Below are 19,888 nucleotides of genomic sequence, written 5' to 3' on the forward strand. Positions count from 1 at the left end.
GTTACAAATAAAGTCAAATAAAATCAAAAACAGAAACCAAAAGAAATTATACAAGGCCTATGCAAAGCAAAGGACTAGACCACCAACTATGGCGATTCAAAGTTAAAGTGCTACTCGTCATTTTCAACCACCTATAAGAGAAAATCTTGATCTTGTCCAACATATGATGCACCAAGTTTGCTGAGCCCCTAAACAATCTGTGATTTCTTTCGGTCCACACAACTCATAATAATATCAATAGGTAGATATCATAATATCTATATAGTATATGTTTGGTATTATATATTAATTTACAAAAAATTATTGTGAATTACAAAAATTGTTTATATCTCAAATATGTTTGGTAGTTTACCGTGATTATGACAAATATGAAATATGCACAAAATTATAATCCGATTCAATCAGCTACAAAAAATAAAAAGAGAAATTTTCAAACATCTTGATATGACTTCATCTGTATATTATATTGTTGTATTTTTACCTTACATCAGATTTGTTAATTACTTTTTCTGTCTCATTGTGGTCCAGAAGACGGGTGAGCCATGGACAATGACTTGCTTGCGAAGTTTGCATTTCTGCCAGTCGCGTGTGTGTGTGGTGTGCGAGGCGTTTATGGACGTAACCTTGTCACACATATTACATTACTACATTTTAAAACATATTTCGTAGTTACATCATCATCATCATTGTCATTAATATGTTAACATGATTTTCTTGTGTTTAAGATAATTGATTTTACCATTCAAAAAAAGTTAACGGCACAATTTAACCAACAATGAGTGGACAATGGTTGGACATGACGGTTGATCTAGCTTATATACAAATGTTAGCAAAAAGTATGTAAATAAAAAAGTTAAATAAAGGGCAAAAATACTTACACGTGCGTTGGAATTTCTCTTTGAGCTCAGTCTTGTGTTCACTATTTTTGATTTTGAGGTAAAAAAATTTGTTGGCAAGCAAACTGATCTGTTTGTGTGGCCATGATTTGAGTCTTACAATGTATGAAGTTTGGTGGCGAATACTCCCATGACTTAGAACACCGTTTTATTTTAATTATTTTTGTAAACAATTTGACCAGTATTTTGTTTTATTTATTCACTTATTTTGTGAAATCTCAAGTCACATGCACTACAACCCCAGGGTGCGAATAATGAAATACCATGTTGCCATTAATTAAGTAAAATGTTTGATGCAAACTTAAGCATTCATTTGATATCTTGAAAGAGAAATAGAGTGGTAAAAAAAAAAGAGATAGAATGATGGGTGTTGAAATCTCGGTTTCTCCATCTAGTTTTTGTTGTATTCACGAATTTAATCTATTTGTAATCGTTAAATGGAAATCGGACAATTCAAATTTTAATATAGATTTTAACATTTCATATATAAAAAATATATAACTTAAAATCTATACCGTTCGATTTCGATCCAACAACTATAGATACACCAAATGCGTGAATGCATCAATTTTATAAACTCATATGACCAAAAAAAATATGTTTGCTAAACGTTTTTTAAAAAGAACTTATAGCTTATTTTACTAGTTTATCATAATCTTATAGCTAATAATAGTTTTTTATAAACTCATTTTTATATGAAAAACTGAGACATACTTACTATTCTATGCAAATATGTTATTTAATAGTCAAGAGGTATGACAATATTTATATTTATTTTAAACATATAACAAATGCACTTGTCAACAAAAAATATGCTAAAATAATAATTAACATCAATGGTACAAATTGAACTCCATATTTATTCTTAAATGGAAGTTCAAGCAAGATAAATGTAATACATTAAAATAAATCAACCACACATATCATATAGCCACACTATGAAGAACAACAGTTTCAATGGTAAGTCCAGGTCCAAAACCAAATAATACACCCCATTCAAGTCCTTCTCCAGTTGTCTTGAGTCCATTTTGAGCTGATTTCTTCCGCATTTCATCTAAGATGAACAATACACATGCACTTGACATGTTACCATATTCACTTAGAACTTCCCTAGTGGCTCTCATCTTTTCAGGCTTCAAGGCTAGCTTTTGTTCTACTTGATCTAGAATTGCAGGACCACCCGGGTGTGCAATCCAAAAGATTGAGTTGTAATCAGAAATTCCCAATGGTTTGAATGCCTCAACCAATGCTTTATCAATGTTCTTTGAGACAATCCCGGGAACATCCTTTAGAAGGTGAAATGTTAGTCCAGCTTCACGAAGGTGACCGTCAATGGCACCTTCACTGTCTGGAGCAATTGTTTGTGCAGTCCAAACCATCTCAAATATTGGTTTCTCAATTTCTGGTACTGGGTCCGAACCAACAATGAGAGCAGCAGCTCCATCTCCGAACAATGCTTGTCCAACAAGACTGTCCAAGTGAGTATCACTGGGGCCGCGAAATGTGACTGCGGTGACTTCAGAGCAAACAACTAAAACACGAGCACCTTTGTTGTTCTCGGCTAAATCTTTAGCCAAACGAAGCACCGTGCCTCCTGCAAAACAACCTTGTTGGTACATCATATACCTTTTGACATATGGGCGAAGGCCTAAGAGTTTTGTGAGTTGGTAATCGGCTCCAGGCATATCAACACCACTTGTGGTGCAAAAGATTAAGTGAGTAATCTTTGACTTTGGTTGACCCCATTCTTTAATTGCCTTCACTGCAGCCTCTTTTCCAAGTCTAGGTACCTCTACCACCACCATGTCTTGCCTAGCATCCAATGAAGGTGCCATGTACTCGCAAAGACTAGGATTTTCTTTCAAAATCTCTTCTGTTAGATACATGTATCTGCTCTTGATCATAGATTTATCACCTGCATTAATTATAAAAAAAATGACATTAGTGCTACAATATTAATATACATAATGCAAATAATATGTAACAATTTGATAGGCAAATAATACTTACACATGCGCTGGAATTTCTCTTTGAGCTCAGCCTTATGCTCACTGTTAGTGATTTTGAAGTAAAAATCAGGATATGTACTCTGATCAACCTTGTTAGGTGGATTAGCAGTGCCAATGGCCAAAATGGTTGCAGGGCCTTCTGCCCTTTGAGCCTTACGGATTTCAGAAACACTAACCATATCTTAATATATCTTATGTTTGTAATTAAAGTAGTGTAAATAATTGAACTCAATGTTGTTGTGGAAAGATATTAGGAGTGAGATGGTTTATATATGAATGGAAGAATGGAAGATTTGGAAAGGGAGATGGTGGATTGGATGGTAGTTGAGCATCACGTGTTTGAATAAACAAAACACTTTCCATTTTGATTTTATATTCAAACCAACGAAATTAGGTACTTTTGCAATGGATGCTAGAGGCTGTGTCTAGTCATTCAATGTAAGGAGTTTGGTGGAAGATTTCCGCATGATTTTCAAGACCCAATCTACCCTCTTTTTTGTGGTTGTTTAATGACACACCAATAATTGCCTATATTTTTGCATTTATTTGGGGAAATAATTAAGGTACATGTTACGATGTGAATATTTCGGTACAGATTTTATATGGATATGTACCGGTATACTATTGCGGTGAAGAATTCTAATAGATATACAGATAACTTATCACAATTGTCCCCTTCGGCAAGTGTATCGTAGAATTCACCATGTTACAAACAAATACTACCTTCCTTCTAAAATATAAAACCGTCATGACTCTGCATACTAAAAAAAGTGGATAGCTGATAAGTTATCTTATATCATATCATAAGCTTATAACGGTTGAACTAACTTATAAATATGAAATGACATAAAAGAAATATGTTTTTTTAAAATAAGATGGCAAGGGTAGAATTGGAAGAAAATACGATAAACTATAATGTATAAGCTCATAAGCTACTTCAAATAGCATTTGAAAAATAAATTATAAGCTAGTAAAATAAGATATAAGTTCTTTTTAAAAAACGATTACAAAACGTGTTATTTTTAGTCGAATGAACTTATAAATTAGTTATGTATCTTCCCAAACAGATCACAAAGAGAAATTTTCTTGTTCATTTGTGAAATTAAAAGAAATGATCACAATGAAATTAGTTATGTATGAAACACTAAGAAATAATCTCATTTATCAACGACTTAAACACGTTTGAAAAATAAAAATAAAATTATTTTTACAAAGACTAAATTATCCGGTGAGTCGTTATTGTTTAAATCTTAGTCTTAACAATGACTGTTTTTTGTCTGTGAATAGTAGACTGATGGTGGCTCTGCAAGTGCACAGAATCGCAACCAAGTAATAAAGTTATAAGTTATCGTTCTCCACAATGATTGTGCCAAATTTGCTAGTTTCGCCTATGAATAGTTTTGCATTCGCTTTGTTGTTTAGAGATAGTTGTGCGGGTAAAAGTAAATTGCAGGAAAATAAATGACAGATAAAATAAATAAAGGTGTGTGTGTCCACGCAGGGTGGTTAAGTATTTTCCAATCTCTCTCTTACTCCTGTTTGGTGGTTAATTCCCTTGTTCCCCTCTATCAGGATTAAACTTATAAACTAGGTTCAGAAGCACTCGTTCCCTATTTCTATTACAAACTGGTTAGAGCCTAGTTTAGGTTGTCTTACTCTGCTTAAATATCATCGCCTCAGTCGGTTCTACTTTTTCGTTTAAACTTAGGTATCCTTACCCTTAAAGCCAATGTGTCGCAAGCTGTCACATGTGCCTCAAACTAGTCTTAACTCCGACTTCAAGTAGAATTTATCATTCTTGACTTAGCTTTAATCCTAAACTAAGACCCAAATAGTGAATTTAATGGTCTCATGTTGGACCTTAGCACATCGTCCTTCGTTCGGGATAATTAGCTTTGTTTCCTATCCGATATCCACTAATTTCCTTAGATTTTATTCTAATGTGATCATTATTAAAATAAAGAATAAAAACCGGACAATAAAAGAGTTTCAATAGGAACAATAGAATTTATACCCAATTATACAAAACCAAGCATTCGTAAGGGAGTTCATCGACTCCACCTAACCTAGGAAAAATAAATTACAAAGACAATAAAGAAAAGACCTTATTGGCCTTGAAGTTCCTTGGCCCTCCTTGCCTCCTACTTAAAGTTCACCTAACTCTCTCTTGAGTATCACTATTGTTGAGTGATTTCTGAATGAATAATTGTGAAGGATGAAGACTCTATTTATAGTTTTTCAGCTGGGTTTGAGCTTTTTTTGCGCACCCATCGTGGCCACGATGGCGTGTAATTTTGTCTCATCATGGCCACGATGGATCTTATCGCGGTACGATGAAAGATTTTCTCCAAATTTTCTGCTTTCTTCAACCGTCTTTCAACGTGGTATGATGGGAAAAATTTGTTGCAGATTTTCGTCAATTTAAACCGCCTTCTCATCGTGCCACGTTGGATCTCATCGTATGTACGATGGTTGCGCTGTTTATTACGTTTTTCCCCCTTTTTTGCTGCTTTTTCCACTTTTCTTGCTTCTAGGCCAAGTAACTTCACTTTTCCAAGTATTTGCTTGCTTTTGGACTTCAATTGCTATTAAAACTACTCTAAATTACTACTTATAATTGACTGTCATCATAGACCCTTTGAAAAAGTATAGGCGTAGAATTAGGGATTTGAATTTGTTGTTCTAAAAGAAACATGCACAGAGTTTTATACAGTAATTAATCACAACCGTTAATATTAGATCGAAAAATTCAAATTTAATCAATTTTAACACAGTTCAACAATCTTAACTGTTAATCTAAATTAGACGATTAAAAATATTAGCTATGTGATGCAAGAAATTTAATTCCGAAAGGTTTTGTCACTTACTGTTTCCATATAATTGCTTGCCAGAAATGCTATCCAGACCCAAATCTCTAACAAATATACAACATAGTAGAAAACTGTTCATTTATACTTTAGCTTTATACTCTACCTCACGTGTGACTTCCTTTTCCCTTTTTATATTTTAATTTTTTTTTTCTTCTCTCTTTCACACCACCAAAACACACAGAGCTTCTCCCTCTCCGGCGAAAATCTCACCGGTTCTCACCCTCTGCAAATCGTCTTCTCCATCTCAGCTTGAAGCTTCTCCCTTTCTACAAAATTTCTTCTCCCTCTCTGGACAAAACCCTAACACAATCGTCCCCTCTCTTTGACGAAATTAAATCAGTCTACTACGTTGAACTCGTTCATTCGATTCAAGGTTAGTTCATTGGTCCTTTTGATTCTGCTCTTCTCCTTATTCTTCAAAAGATTCTGATTTTAATTTTCCTTTTGCTTACGGTTATTTGATATGCATGATTTAGGGTATAAATTGGGGCTTTTGTGATTTCTGTTGATTTTTGTTTGTTTCACCTCCAAACTATTGCACTAATACACACACAACATTAAGATAATTAACATTTAACATTTTGATTCATGTACTTAAGTTGAGCATAATACTATGGTCAATAAAGAGAGCATACAAACAAGTTCCTATAACAACAGAGGGGGGAAACGAAACATGTTGAGAGTAGGATGGATGAATAACAAATTGTAGTAAATTCATGAGATGAGTACCACATCAATGTGCAACTCTATTTCCTGCAAATCAAATATTTAACAACAAATTCTATGCAGATTTTATTTTCACTTCATCTTCTATATAACATAACAAGTTTGCAATTTAAAATTTGAACTCAAAATTTTCGTAAAATCAATAAATTCAACAAATGTTTCGTAAATGTAACATAATAAGCATATAGATTCAACAAATTCATTCAAGCATAAAATCAAAACTAGCGATAAATTGATAAAATTAACTTAATATAACTAAAAACAATTCAACAAACAGATCTTACCTTGTGTATAGGAACTTGAATCCAAAAATTTACCCCATATCCAGCAATAATCAACAGTTTCAAATCGAATCTGCATCAAATCAAATGATATAATTCGATTAGAACAAGTTGTAGTGGGAGATCGATGGCATCGATGAATGGTGGTGGAGGGAGAATAGGGGTTTGGCAGAGAGGAGAGAAGAGGGGACGTGAATGGTGAAGAGCAAGTTGTTCTTCGTTCTCTTCCTGCGTGTGGTAAAGAAACATATAAAAAGTAAAAGAGAAGTGACATCATTCACGTGTGAGAGGTTTGTTGGAGAGCAAAATGACAAACGTTCCCTTTGATGTGTTGTATTTTTGTTGGGGGTTTGTGTCCCTATAGCATTTCTGATTGCCAGCTTTATCATGGAACAATAATTTCCTAATACTTTTGCCTAAAAAGATGTCCTACATCATTTTGACACAATGTCCTACACCTTTAAAAATATAATACTTTACTAATAAAAAAAGTCACATAGACTAATGATTTTAAAATTATCATTAAGATTGCCGAACTTGGTAACACTTGCTTGTGACCTAAGTTGGGGTATTAAAGTGTTCAAAAAAGTATAATTTATACCAAAAAAATATTTATCATTTTGATTATTCTCTCAATCAAAAGTAAGTCAATCGATTGAATGCATTCAAATACGTTATTTATTAGTTAAGAGAACAATATTTATTTTAAACCAAACAGATACTAAAATAAAATAGTCTAGTAAAATAAGAAAACACAGACACTAAAATAAAAGCTATTAACGACATGTCATTTAACATAGATGGTACATATTGAACTCCATATATTTATTCTTAAATGGAAGTTCAAGCAAGGTTTAAATCAATAGTAATAATACAATACAATAAAAACCAATCAAGTCTCTCATTCTCATATAGCCACACTATGAAGAACAACGGTTTCAATGGTAAGTCCAGGTCCAAAGCCGAACAACACACCCCAGTCGAGTCCTTCTCCGGTGGTTTTAAGTCCGTTTTGAGCCGATTTCTTTCTCATCTCATCTAAGATGAACAATACACAAGCACTTGACATGTTACCATATTCACTAAGTACATCTCTAGTAGCCTTCATCTTTTCAGGCTTCAAGGCTAACTTTTGCTCTACTTGGTCTAGAATTGCAGGACCACCCGGGTGTGCAATCCAAAAGATTGAGTTGTAATCAGAGATGTTTAATGGTTGGAATGCCTCAACCAATGCTTTATCAATATTCTTTGAGACAATCCCAGGAACATCCTTAAGAAGATGAAATGTTAGTCCAGCTTCACGAAGATGACCGTCAATGGCACCTTCACTGTCTGGAGCAATTGTTTGTGCGGTCCAAACCATCTCAAATATAGGTTTTTCAATTTCTGGCACTGGATCAGAACCAACGATAAGTGCAGCAGCTCCATCTCCGAATAGTGCTTGTCCAACAAGACTGTCCAAGTGAGTGTCACTAGGGCCACGGAATGTAACTGCGGTTACTTCAGAACAAACAACCAACACACGAGCACCTTTGTTGTTCTCAGCCAAATCCTTGGCCAAACGAAGCACCGTCCCACCTGCAAAACATCCTTGTTGGTACATCATATACCTCTTCACATACGGGCGAAGACCCAAGAGTTTTGTGAGCTGGTAATCGGCACCAGGCATATCTACACCACTTGTAGTGCAAAAGATCAAATGAGTAATCTTTGATTTTGGTTGACCCCATTCTTTAATAGCCTTCACTGCAGCCTCCTTCCCTAGTCTAGGTACCTCTACCACAACCATATCTTGCCTAGCGTCCAATGAAGGTGCCATGTACTCACAAAGACTAGGATTTTCTTTCAAAATCTCTTCTGTTAGATACATGTATCTGCTCTTGATCATAGATTTGTCACCTGAATTAGTTATAAAAAAAATGATATTAGTCCTAGGTAATACCAAAGTCTATCACATATATAATAGTAATATATCTTTTAATGCAAATAATATGTAACAATTTAGTAGGCAAATAATACTTACACATGCGTTGAAATTTCTCTTTGAGCTCAGCCTTATGCTCACTGTTAGTGATTTTGAAGTAAAAATCAGGATATGTGCTCTGATCAACCTTGTTAGGTGGATTAGCAGTACCAATGGCCAAAATGGTAGCAGGGCCTTCAGCCCTTTGAGCCTTACGAATTTCAGAAACACTAACCATGTTGATAGATTTAGTAGTTAGTTAGTTATAACAGAGGAAACTTTGTTGTTGTGGAAATATGTTAGAGGTGAGAGGGTTATATATATATGAATGAAAGGGAAGAGTGGTGAGAGTGAATATATTGGAGGGTAGCTGAAGTTCACGTGCTTGAACACAAGTTGATACTAATAATACTATGACTGTCCAAGAGTTTGGTGGCATGACACTTTCTTTAGTCCTTACCGACTTGTAGTTTTGCTTTTGTTATTCAACAATAATTGATTATATTTTATTACGGAATTATTATTTTGAGGGATCTTATTCTTACGGTACATGCATCATACTTACTAATAGCCTTGTATAAGAACATGTTAACTTATATTAATGTTTGATAGATTCCATTTTTAATAAGACAAAATCATTTTTTTCATCTACGTAGATTAGATTTTTTTGTGATTTCATTGTCTAGTGTAATGTTGTTTGGTTTTCCATCTTCATGTGGTGTTCGTTTTTTTTCCGTCTTTGTGTGGTATTGGTTTGTTTTTTCATTTTATTGCGGTGTTCGTTTAATTCGAGTTGACAAATCAATTTGATCAACTAATAATTCACAGAGTAATTTAAGTTCGTTAACGATGCATAAATATTTCTGTCATTTTGATTTTATCACATTATTTGTAGAATGAGTAAGTTGTTTTATGTTATTAATTGGATTGGACGTTGTTAGTGTTTACAGATTCATCTTCCTTTTTTTTTATTGACAATAATTCATTTTTTTATGTGTGATATTAAATTTTGTACTTGAATCTGATTTACTCTACCAATTTAAATGAATGAATATTTTTTTATTTTAGGCAAAAAAAATTATCGATAGTTGTTACACTTAAATTCAAATTTGAATTTTTGTGAACGATTAGTCTTTAACTAAAGTTAATTAATCAATTAAATTCAATTTGTGGGAGACGTAAACTTTCATAATTTGAAATTCAATAGATAAGTAAAATTTTATAAATAGCTTAAATAATTTACTTTTAGATCTAACTCAGATTCATTTAAAACATTTTACTTTTAGAGTTCAATAATCACTTAAATTTAAGCCCTTAATTATAATATCAATTAATTCAAAATAATTTGTTGCAATCCTCTTGTTCAAAAAAAAATATTGTTGCAATCCTAGAACCAAAATACTTGAACTACTATTTTTCATGATTTCATTTTCAAATTTGGCGTCAATTCCTAACTACTACTACGTAACCTGTTAGAAATATTAAAGGAATCTACGGTTGCAATTAGACCATGCAATCAGGTATAACCTTTGTCCCCAGTTGTTGAGTAACGTTGTACACTATTTTTGTCTTGTTAGTTTTATATATTTTAACATTTTATTTCATCCATAGATGAATAGTAAACAACACTTATCAATAAGGATAGGTGAATTTGGGATGAAATTTTTATATTGTTCAAATTATTCTTTATTTTAAATTCAAATTTTAAATAACACAATAGATCTAATAAGGCATCTAATAACGTAACATATTATAACTGCATAATAATTCTTTCTTATTAAGGTCTTCCAACAATCATAAATTAGACACAGGCAGGCGCGGAACGCGCTTGTCTGGCCCGCTAGTATTCCATAAAAAAAAAAAAGTAAATTGAAATTTTAAAATACAACCGTAAGATCCAAAATTCAAATTCAGATAAAAATTTTCAATCATAATAACAGTATAGGAGTTAAGAATTTAAATCCTCTTCATTGAAAATTCTTTCAATTTATTTTCATTATTAATCTCCACCATTAAAATGCATCATACATTTTTTTTTATAATTTATTATAATCTAATTCTTATTTGTTTCTCTTATGTTAGATAATTGAGATCCAAAATGATAAAATAAAAAAAATAAAAAAAATAAAAAAATCTTAATGGAAATGATCCAAATCATGTTTGATATAATTGAGTTAGATATTAAAAACAGCTAATATGAGAGGCAAGTATCACGAGGACTGATTTATAACCTAATAAAAAAAGGGGGATAATTTTGTCCCAACTGTCTGTCAATTTTATTTTCTTCCAACTTAATATTTTAAAATATCTAATTGGGGTAGTTGGGATTTGAATGGTCAATTGTTTGAGCCAAAGCCACCTACCCACATTCAGACCAAAAACATGGCTGCAAGTTTACTTACGTTATTAAAATACTATGTTATTGATTATAAATAAATAAATTCAATAAATTCAATAATATTCTCTAACTTAATTAAATTAATTAAAAAAATTAAATAAAAAACAAGTTTTAAGTGGGAAACTAACACCAATAAAGTAGTGGCAAGTCAAATAAGATTGAAGGAAACTATTACGAAAATTATCATAACTTTGTGAGATTTATTCTTCTGTAAACGCTTATGAATAAAAATAATGTTACTTGACAATGTTTCTCTTAAGCATAATAGTTCTTCGGATCATGCAAATTTCAACATAACTCTAAATCTTGGTGAAACGATACTCAAATTAGTCATTTTGTGGCTACTTATGTGGCTATTAAATGCACAGTTGGACTCCACGTGGACGTGATAACTGTGATCACATGTTATACGCTCAATCTCATACACCAACGAGAAAGTTAATACTACCTCCGATTTCGTTGAAGCATAATAGATACATTATTTTTCAATGAATCTAAAAAATCAAATTTAACTTATATATAAAACCATAGTAGTATAATCTAAATTCATCAATGCATGTGCGAACGAGATAGGGGAAAAAGAACATACAAATTCACACACTCGCAAATAAAGCCTTACTCTTCAATTGCAAACTCATCTTCTCCGATTACCTATTTGTAGCATTAATAGTATTTGTTAAAACTCCAGTATCAGCTTTACATGGAGATGATTGACCAGAATAGACATTTGCAGGTTGACAATAGTGATGGCGGACCGATGGATGGTAGTTCTTCGGACTTTTTGATGGTGATAATTGACCGGAATAGGCATTTTTGGGTCCAATGGAGGAGGTGTACCAGCAAACTCTCTAGCGCTCAAGTTAATATGTCCTTGATATGGGAGCAAGGTTTAGAATAGAGTATACCTTGGAGGTTGTAATATGAGACTTATATAGCCTAATAGCCTAAAAGACGTAGTATTAGGCTTGGATCAGCCTCAAGTTCGAACACCAATTTTATATGGTAATTTTTATTGAAGAATCAACTGTATTTTATTTGTTTTTCTCCATTTTTTGTTTTCTGTCTGTCAATTGATTGAAGATATTGAATTGCAATAATTCGTCTCTGCCTAGTACTGTGACTGCAGCAAATGAATTCATGTTATTGAAATTTTCTCAAAGGGAGTTATTGTGATGATATCCTAGCTAAGTTGGGGACAAACAACTTCAATCCTATGGTTGTTGTTAATGAACCCTTATCTTTCCTTTGCTCTATTTTTTTCTAATAGGCAAAATGTGTTAATAAGATTTCGGCTAGGCACAAAACATGCCTAGCCAAAATCAGAAAAGTGAACAAAAAATCGCTTTGAATAGGTACAAGGGACTAAAACAACACCAAAGCTAATCAAAACTATAATAATGATGCAACTAAATTGCATCAACAAATAACAAAAAAACACAGCCTAAGCACAGCCACATAAGCCATTTCACCCGCATAAGCACAGCCACATAAGCACAGCCTAATTTGCTTTCTATCCTCGCGTCTTCATTTTTAATCTCATGTAACAGAAAAGAAACAAAAATATAATAAATACATTTTTCTAATTCAATATTTGTATTTCACACCAGTTAGCTAGCTGTGATGGGGATTGTAAAGGAACATTGATATTTTGGGTTGTGGCGGGATCTCCCAAGACACTGATGGTAGATGGCTGAATGGTTTTAGCCGTAAGAATGGTTTTAGCGGTAAGATCAGAGCTTGTGATGCTTTGCATGCTGAAATGTAGGGCTTATTCTTGGACATGACATTGTTTAGAGAGAAGGTTTATCTTACATGATTGTGAAGAATGACTCAAAAGTTCTTATGGATATGATTACCACCAAATCACTAGATCAATGAGACCATTTCTTATCTGGTTCAACATATTCAAGAGCTTCTGTATAGAAACTACCATACATTGGTTATTCACACTTGGCGTGAAGACATCAGAAGTACTAATTGGCTAACAAACTTAGTCTTACTTTGGAATTTTGGAATTTTGGAATTCATAGCCCAAATTCTATAAACTTAATGGGTATACAGTGTTTCTTTTTCCTGAATAAAAGATAGAAAGATAAATAGAAATCGACTCAAATGATAAAAATAACTATCCACATTACTAAACTAAACTAATCCTGGTTACTTGCATCAACATGTCATTTATAACGGGGAAGTCATCGCATATTATGGATACTTGTGACAAAATGGTCAGCAATATTTTCCATTCAACGTCTAAAGGCAAAGAAATCAATTTTAAGGGGCACCGTTCATTTTCAATATCAGTATCCCAAAGAACAGATGTTGCATTAGAACAATACTGTTACTCTGTATTTTTCCTCTTTCTATATCTACATTTGGTATTCTCCTGGTATAGACCAGACATACACAGTCGACTTTAAGCTTTTCAATCTTGAATATCCGCAGAAGTGCTAAGCTTGCCTCTGCTTTCTGATGATGATGTCCCGTCATCTACACTTCTCTCAGCCTCCGTGAACTGCAGATTCTGTAGATGATTTTGCAGAATCTGTTTAAAAGAAGGGGAGGAGGATCTTGTGAGTTACTATGATTAATTTCATCTCCACTCAAAACTATGCAATTCAATTTTTTATCGAACAAATTTATAACACAGTGAAATAGAGCTTGCACCCTGACATTTTGATATAATGGAAACCTGTTAAAGCTTAGAAATTGTATGTTTTGATGTTGAAAGGACACTGGTTGTATTATCATAAGTTGTTCCTGGCTTCACCAATGTCTAAGTGTAGGGAGAGACTATAAACACGGGCATCAATTTCAAACCCTATACACAATCCTAGAATTAAAAAACGTAGATACTTGTGCACAAGCCCAAAATAAAACAATTTTTATGAATTCGTCATTATGACCAAGTGCTTGTAGAAAGCGTGATTGTAAACTTGTAATAATATCATCAACTCCCTTAATAGGGAGGCGGAACTGAGAATAAGACGGTGAGCAGGGGATATTCATTGGATAGATTAAGATTAAACCAATAAGAGGCATACCACTTGCTATGTGGAGGTATAAAAAAACAGAGGAAGAGAAAATGTACCTCAATCTGCTGTTGCAGTAATTTTTTGTTAAGTTCCAACTGCAAGCTTTGGATATTTGGATCATTTCCAAACCCCTCTCCATAATTCAAATGGGTCACATGTGCTTGGGAAGGAATTAAATGGAAGTGCCCCATTGGAGGAAAGGGTACATTTGCTGGCCCACCAGGAATATGAAACTGCTTCTGGGCTTGTTGACTGGAAGCTTCTCCAGGAGGTCTGTGAATTTTACAAAAAGTGCTAGTTATTTAGTATTAAAACACTTTATAGACTACTTCAGTATCATCAATGTTTTGAGTGACGTAATACAGGAGTAAGACCACTAAATCAGTCCTTTGGTTTATATTTTAAACAGTTTTCTAACATCTTCATAAAATATAAGACAGTGTTTAACTAAGCAATAACTTATACAATTTCAAAATAAATTAGAATTCATATAAATTGTCTAAACCCAGCTTCTACAAATAGGAAACATGTGCCAGATCAAGGAATGGCTTCCAACAATCCAAACGTGTTCTCACTAGGTGAAGTCAACTATACATGAATCAAACCAATACCATTGTACATGTCAAAAACTAATTCCTCAAAGCATCATGTTTCTTTCGATCAATCCAGGGAATATCTTTTCTAAAAATATCTGGGCTCTAAAACCCATCAATCCTTCTAGATGGAACTGATTTATCTTCATATTTCAATGGTGTTATTTATTTTATCCCACAAAAATGAGTACAAAACTCTCTTTGATTTTTATGCAGCCTCCCAAAGCACGTGCCATGCCTAAGAAAATATCTTGATGAAGTTTACTTAAAGTTCTTGGTATACATGTTATAATAATATTCTAACTAAACTATCCCATATTTAAATATTCTGTGTTTATGTACTAGTTTTAGAAGATGAATGTATAGTATCAATAATCAGCAAGATGCACAGCATTGGACTGATTTCATAAGCAGTTGCAATTGAGGCATATAGCCCAAGCAAAAACGCCATACCGTACAAAGGAAGTTGCAGAGGGATAAACATAAGACTTCTCATATATTGAAGCTGCAGCAGCTGCTGCTTGGAGTCTAGCTTGATGCCGACTTAAACTATCAGTTGCCACCCCACTGCCAACCTCAGTTTGACCTGTGCTTCCAGTGCCTGTTCCTGGTAAAATGACGAGGAAAGCAATAAGCGACATGCTTATTTAATTGTACAGATATTATATTAAATTATCGATCTATCCTGAAAATGACAGAAAATGACATCAGTTCAATTTTACATGCATATTACTGACAAGTTTTATGAACAACATCCTACAGCGAGTAATTATCATATGATTACCCTGCCGTTGACCATCTGATTGTGATCCTTGCTGCCCTCCAGCAACAGTTGTTCCATTTTCTGGTGGTACAACCAAGGCTCTGCAGGTAGGGCAAGTATGCTGTCGTTCCAGCCATGATCGGAGGCAATGGACATGAAAAAGATGTCCACATATCAGTTTCTTGGCTGTAGTCATCTCTTCACGACAGATAATGCAAGTTGCATCACTACTGCATAGCCATTTAAAAAATATGTAAGATTTCATATGCATAGATATTAATTTAATAAGCTGATATACTATCTCAAGTTTAGAACTCACGCAATGAGCTCTTCAGGGGTTGCATCTGGAAAGCGATCATTCATATTTGAAGTGATCTTACGATATCTAATGTAATCTGCAATGCGAACTTTGAAGTTCCTAAATGTCTCGTACAGCTCCCGTATTAGGTGCAAGGGAATGCCGTAGTTTCTAATAAATCAACTTCAAGTTAGTAGGTAAGAGAAGGTAACTTGTGGAAGGTTAAACATGCAACCAAACCAACAAAAATGTAATTGTATACATGACAGTGTAACACAAAAACAGCGACTATCCTCTAGTGCAAATACGTACATGTAAAAAAGAAAAATTGACTGGTCACTTACACAAAAATAACACAGAAGAAGCACAGATACATGGACAAGTGTAGCAAGTCCCTAACAAGTTCCAGGTAAAATGTGAAGACTGGTTTCTTTTCCCACTGTCCCTCCATAAGCATGTCGCTGACATAGAAAACATATTTTACAAAAATTGACACTGTTGTTGTTGCCAATATCATGTACCTGAGAAACAAACAACTTGTTAACCAAAATACTCGTGTATAAAGTATAATAAACCAAATAGCACACAATGCATAATACAAGTTCTTCGCTTGTGATCCAGAATCTGCTTAGGTATTGTATAATTTAATTATTGAGTATAAATAAGCAATAAATACATATAGAAATATCTTCTGTGATTATAAGAATGATAGCAACATATAATAATATGTTTTATGGGGTATCACGTGCAACATCCAATGTATTTGAAAAGATGAATATTGCTTTATGGGGTATCACGTGTAACATCCAATGTATTTGAAAAGATGAATATTGCAAAAGAAAATAATACTATTAGCTATTAAGCATTTTAAGAATTTATCACCTGTAATTGCTGGCGTATGGCTTAATGCATATTCAGATAACTATTTTCTTCTCTATCATATGCTAAACATCTCTGATGATATTATTATGGAAAATATTTTCTCACTCATAGTTCATTCTTAACTATGGCATGATCATTATGTGAAATTTCATATATCAACATGGTCTAGTTGGGTTCGTTTAGTATCAACAACTCATTTGTGGGAGGAAAAAGAATAAGAGAGACTTACTCAAAAGCAAAGAACAGCGAAACAGAAGCCTGCCATGTTTCTATCAAATGCTTCAGAGAACTATATAAGAAAATGCTATCGAGAAGAAGAAGGAAACCCATAAACGACACAATCCGAATATGGGACAGCGTGGTCACTGTAGGAGTTGTCTCAATGTACTCGACTCTCTTTTGAGCCAACCAATGCAAAGCCTTAATTAACAACAGTGCCGTAACCATCGCTAGGAAAGTAACCGAGAAATCCTGCCTAAAGATAGTAATCGCAAAGAGAATCTCCATAACCTCCCTCCATGATTGCTCATTAAGCCTCTCAACCTCTGCTTCTCGAAGATTACCCAAGAATACCTTCTTCGTTAGTTGCCACAGAACACACATAATAACCAAACCCATGTTGAGAAGAAGCACCAAACTGATCTTGGATGTTGAAAGATACACCATTGCCGGATAAAACTGGCCTCGACTGTTAAATGCATGATATGTAATAGCCAAAGTTGCAATCAAACTAAGACCAGCATATGTCTTCAGCCTCATCATGTTCCTCTACACAAAGCCACAACAATCATTCAATTTAATCAACGGTTCGAAAACACAAAAACACAATTACTCAATCACAAATCACTGCAGCAGTGTTAAAACTCTTGGGGAGAGTTTGCCACCCATTTGGGTCCCACAAGGCTCGAGCTCGAGGGATTAGTCTCTGCAGTTGCGCGAATGAATCTGTTCTACACATACACTCATACTTCGGATGTTCCATTAAGAAAAATTAAACAAACGAAATAAAATAATTAAGTAAAAGCCCTAAATAATTGGTAGCTAAGCAACCAAAAATTTGAAAATAAGAAAATAAATAGAATTATAAAGGTGTCATCAAAGAAAATCTATAAACTACTGAGTTAGTTATTCATTTTTATTTTTATTTTTATTTTTATTTTTATTTTGACAAATTTATAGCATGTTCAAATAACTAATAAAATGCAATTCTGAAAATTACTATGAAAATGTAAAACAATAGAACGATTTGTAATATGCATATTCAAATTATAGCATTTAAATTAAATAAACCTTATATTATTGTAATAATCTGAACGCGAAATCGAAAGAACCTAAGTTGGAATTTGATGCATATGAAATTCTCAAACAAAATGAAACCTAAGTTGGAATATGATCGAAGCGGCGTTATAGAAAAGGTGAGAAAATAAAGAAAAGAAGTGAAAAGAAAAAGAAAGAAAAGCTTAATTTGAGAAAATGAGGTTACCGATTGAAATTGAACGGAGAAAACAGCGGTCGTCGGTGGCTAGCAACTAACCTCTTTGTTTGCCTTTCAATCTCGCCGTCGATTTCCAAGTTTCAGCGTTGGTAATAAATATTAGTAATCAATAAACTATTCTTTTCTTTTTTTATTTGACAAAAAATGATGTATGAGTATCCAACCACAACTTGCCACGTAGGTTTTATATGGACAGGCCATGTATATAATTTGTTTTTTGACTGGATAAACTCAGATAAGTATAAAAAGGTAATAAAATAGTACATTTTTAGGTGTGCAAATTTTAGAATGATCATTAAAAAAATTATTTTATGAGATCAGCCGAGTCTCCATATAGTAGTAGAATTTAAAGAATCTATCGTTAAATTAAATTGAGTCAGTCGAACATATTGATTGTCCTATTATTGAGTACGATAAAATTAAACACGTCAATCCAAATCTAAAATGTTGCAAATATATGACGCATTAATGTAGGAATCATTCCGTTAAACTTGTAGTTATTTGTAACCATATTAATCATGGAGTCACTTTTGACAATAAGTTGTGGAATACATTCTCTCCAAACCATCTCCAAATACTTAAAGAAACTATCGTTAAATTAAATTGAGTCAGTCAAACATAATGATTGTCCTATCATCGAGTGCGATAAAATTAAACACGTCAATCTAAATCTAAAAGGTTGCAAATATAACGCATTAATGTAGGAATCGTTTTGTTAAACTTGTAGTTATTGGTGACCATATTGATCATGGAGTCACTTTTCACGCTAAGTTACGGAATACGTTCTCTCCAAACCATCTCCAAATACGACAAGTTAACTTAAATTGAGGCAACCAAATACGACAATTGTTCTGTCACTGAGTACGATAAAATTGAACATGTCAATCCAAATCCAAAAGGTTGCAAATATGAGCATCAATGTAGGAATCATCCCATTAAACTTATAGTTATTTGTAACCATATTAATTAATCATGAGTCACTTTTCACAATAAGTTGCAGAATACATTCTTTCCAAAATTCAACATGAAGGTCGTCACACACACACACACACACATCAATCTTCCTAATGTAGTCTTTAATCTATCTCCCATCAGAGTTGTCGAAAAGGCCACCACAACCTGAAGACTCTCCACCCCTTTGTAAGTACCGTCACTATTGAGTTTTGTCCAATCATCAGGTGGTTTATTCCAACCAATGTAGATTGTCTCCTTCTCTGGAAATTTCAACGAAGTTGTTGGGTTGAACACAAGCTCATCCATCTTGTAAAATTGATAGTTACCAAAATAGGGTTGTTTCGTTTATGAAAATCATCTTCAAAAATAGCTTTGTTTCTCCGTGTACACAAGAGCCCAAGTGATCATGAATGTTGTCTTCCAGCTTGCAAGAACATATTTAATCTCAAGCTTGTTGATGCTATTGAAAGTATGCAATCAAAATTATAGAAATCAGTGATAAAATTAGATGGAGATAAACGAAGTCTTGCATAGTAGCATAGACACAATCTCGAAGCGAATGCTGATTGTTTCATCACCTCTCCCACATCTTCTGCATTGTAGAGATATGCCCACTCCCCATTTGCATCTACAAAAATCGGTAAGGATGCACTCTTGGACCACCCACCAGATGAAAGTTTGGATACAATGAGGTCCTTTTCAGTCCCACAAGGACTTCCAATCTCCCT

At 33.6% G+C, this 19,888-nt stretch overlaps 3 protein-coding genes across 3 annotated transcripts; all 3 read right to left on the reverse strand.

Moving 5' to 3' along the window:
- Positions 1-1,693: 1,693 nt before the first annotated feature.
- LOC123906010 (chalcone synthase 2-like) lies at positions 1,694-7,000 on the reverse strand. The gene is made up of 3 exons (XM_045955836.1): positions 6,786-7,000; positions 2,907-3,666; positions 1,694-2,811 (listed from the first exon to the last, which is right to left on the reverse strand). Exons 2-3 carry the CDS (start codon positions 3,082-3,084, stop codon positions 1,820-1,822), a joined length of 1,170 nt encoding a protein of 389 aa, XP_045811792.1. The 5' UTR covers positions 3,085-3,666; positions 6,786-7,000; the 3' UTR covers positions 1,694-1,819.
- A 544-nt stretch (positions 7,001-7,544) lies between these two features.
- Positions 7,545-9,112, reverse strand: LOC123906009 (chalcone synthase 6). Its single transcript, XM_045955835.1, has 2 exons — positions 8,806-9,112; positions 7,545-8,681 (listed from the first exon to the last, which is right to left on the reverse strand). The coding sequence occupies exons 1-2, from the start codon at positions 8,981-8,983 to the stop codon at positions 7,690-7,692; spliced, it is 1,170 nt and encodes a 389-aa protein (XP_045811791.1). The 5' UTR covers positions 8,984-9,112; the 3' UTR covers positions 7,545-7,689.
- Positions 9,113-13,304: 4,192 nt separating this feature from the next.
- Positions 13,305-18,371, reverse strand: LOC123906014 (ERAD-associated E3 ubiquitin-protein ligase HRD1B-like). Its single transcript, XM_045955839.1, has 8 exons — positions 18,195-18,371; positions 16,941-17,479; positions 16,174-16,350; positions 15,851-16,000; positions 15,553-15,761; positions 15,222-15,375; positions 14,232-14,448; positions 13,305-13,685 (listed from the first exon to the last, which is right to left on the reverse strand). Exons 2-8 carry the CDS (start codon positions 17,471-17,473, stop codon positions 13,566-13,568), a joined length of 1,560 nt encoding a protein of 519 aa, XP_045811795.1. The 5' UTR covers positions 17,474-17,479; positions 18,195-18,371; the 3' UTR covers positions 13,305-13,565.
- Positions 18,372-19,888: the final 1,517 nt, after the last annotated feature.

Source organism: Trifolium pratense, linkage group LG2 (assembly GCF_020283565.1).
Source record: "Trifolium pratense cultivar HEN17-A07 linkage group LG2, ARS_RC_1.1, whole genome shotgun sequence".
Lineage (NCBI taxonomy): Eukaryota > Viridiplantae > Streptophyta > Magnoliopsida > Fabales > Fabaceae > Trifolium > Trifolium pratense.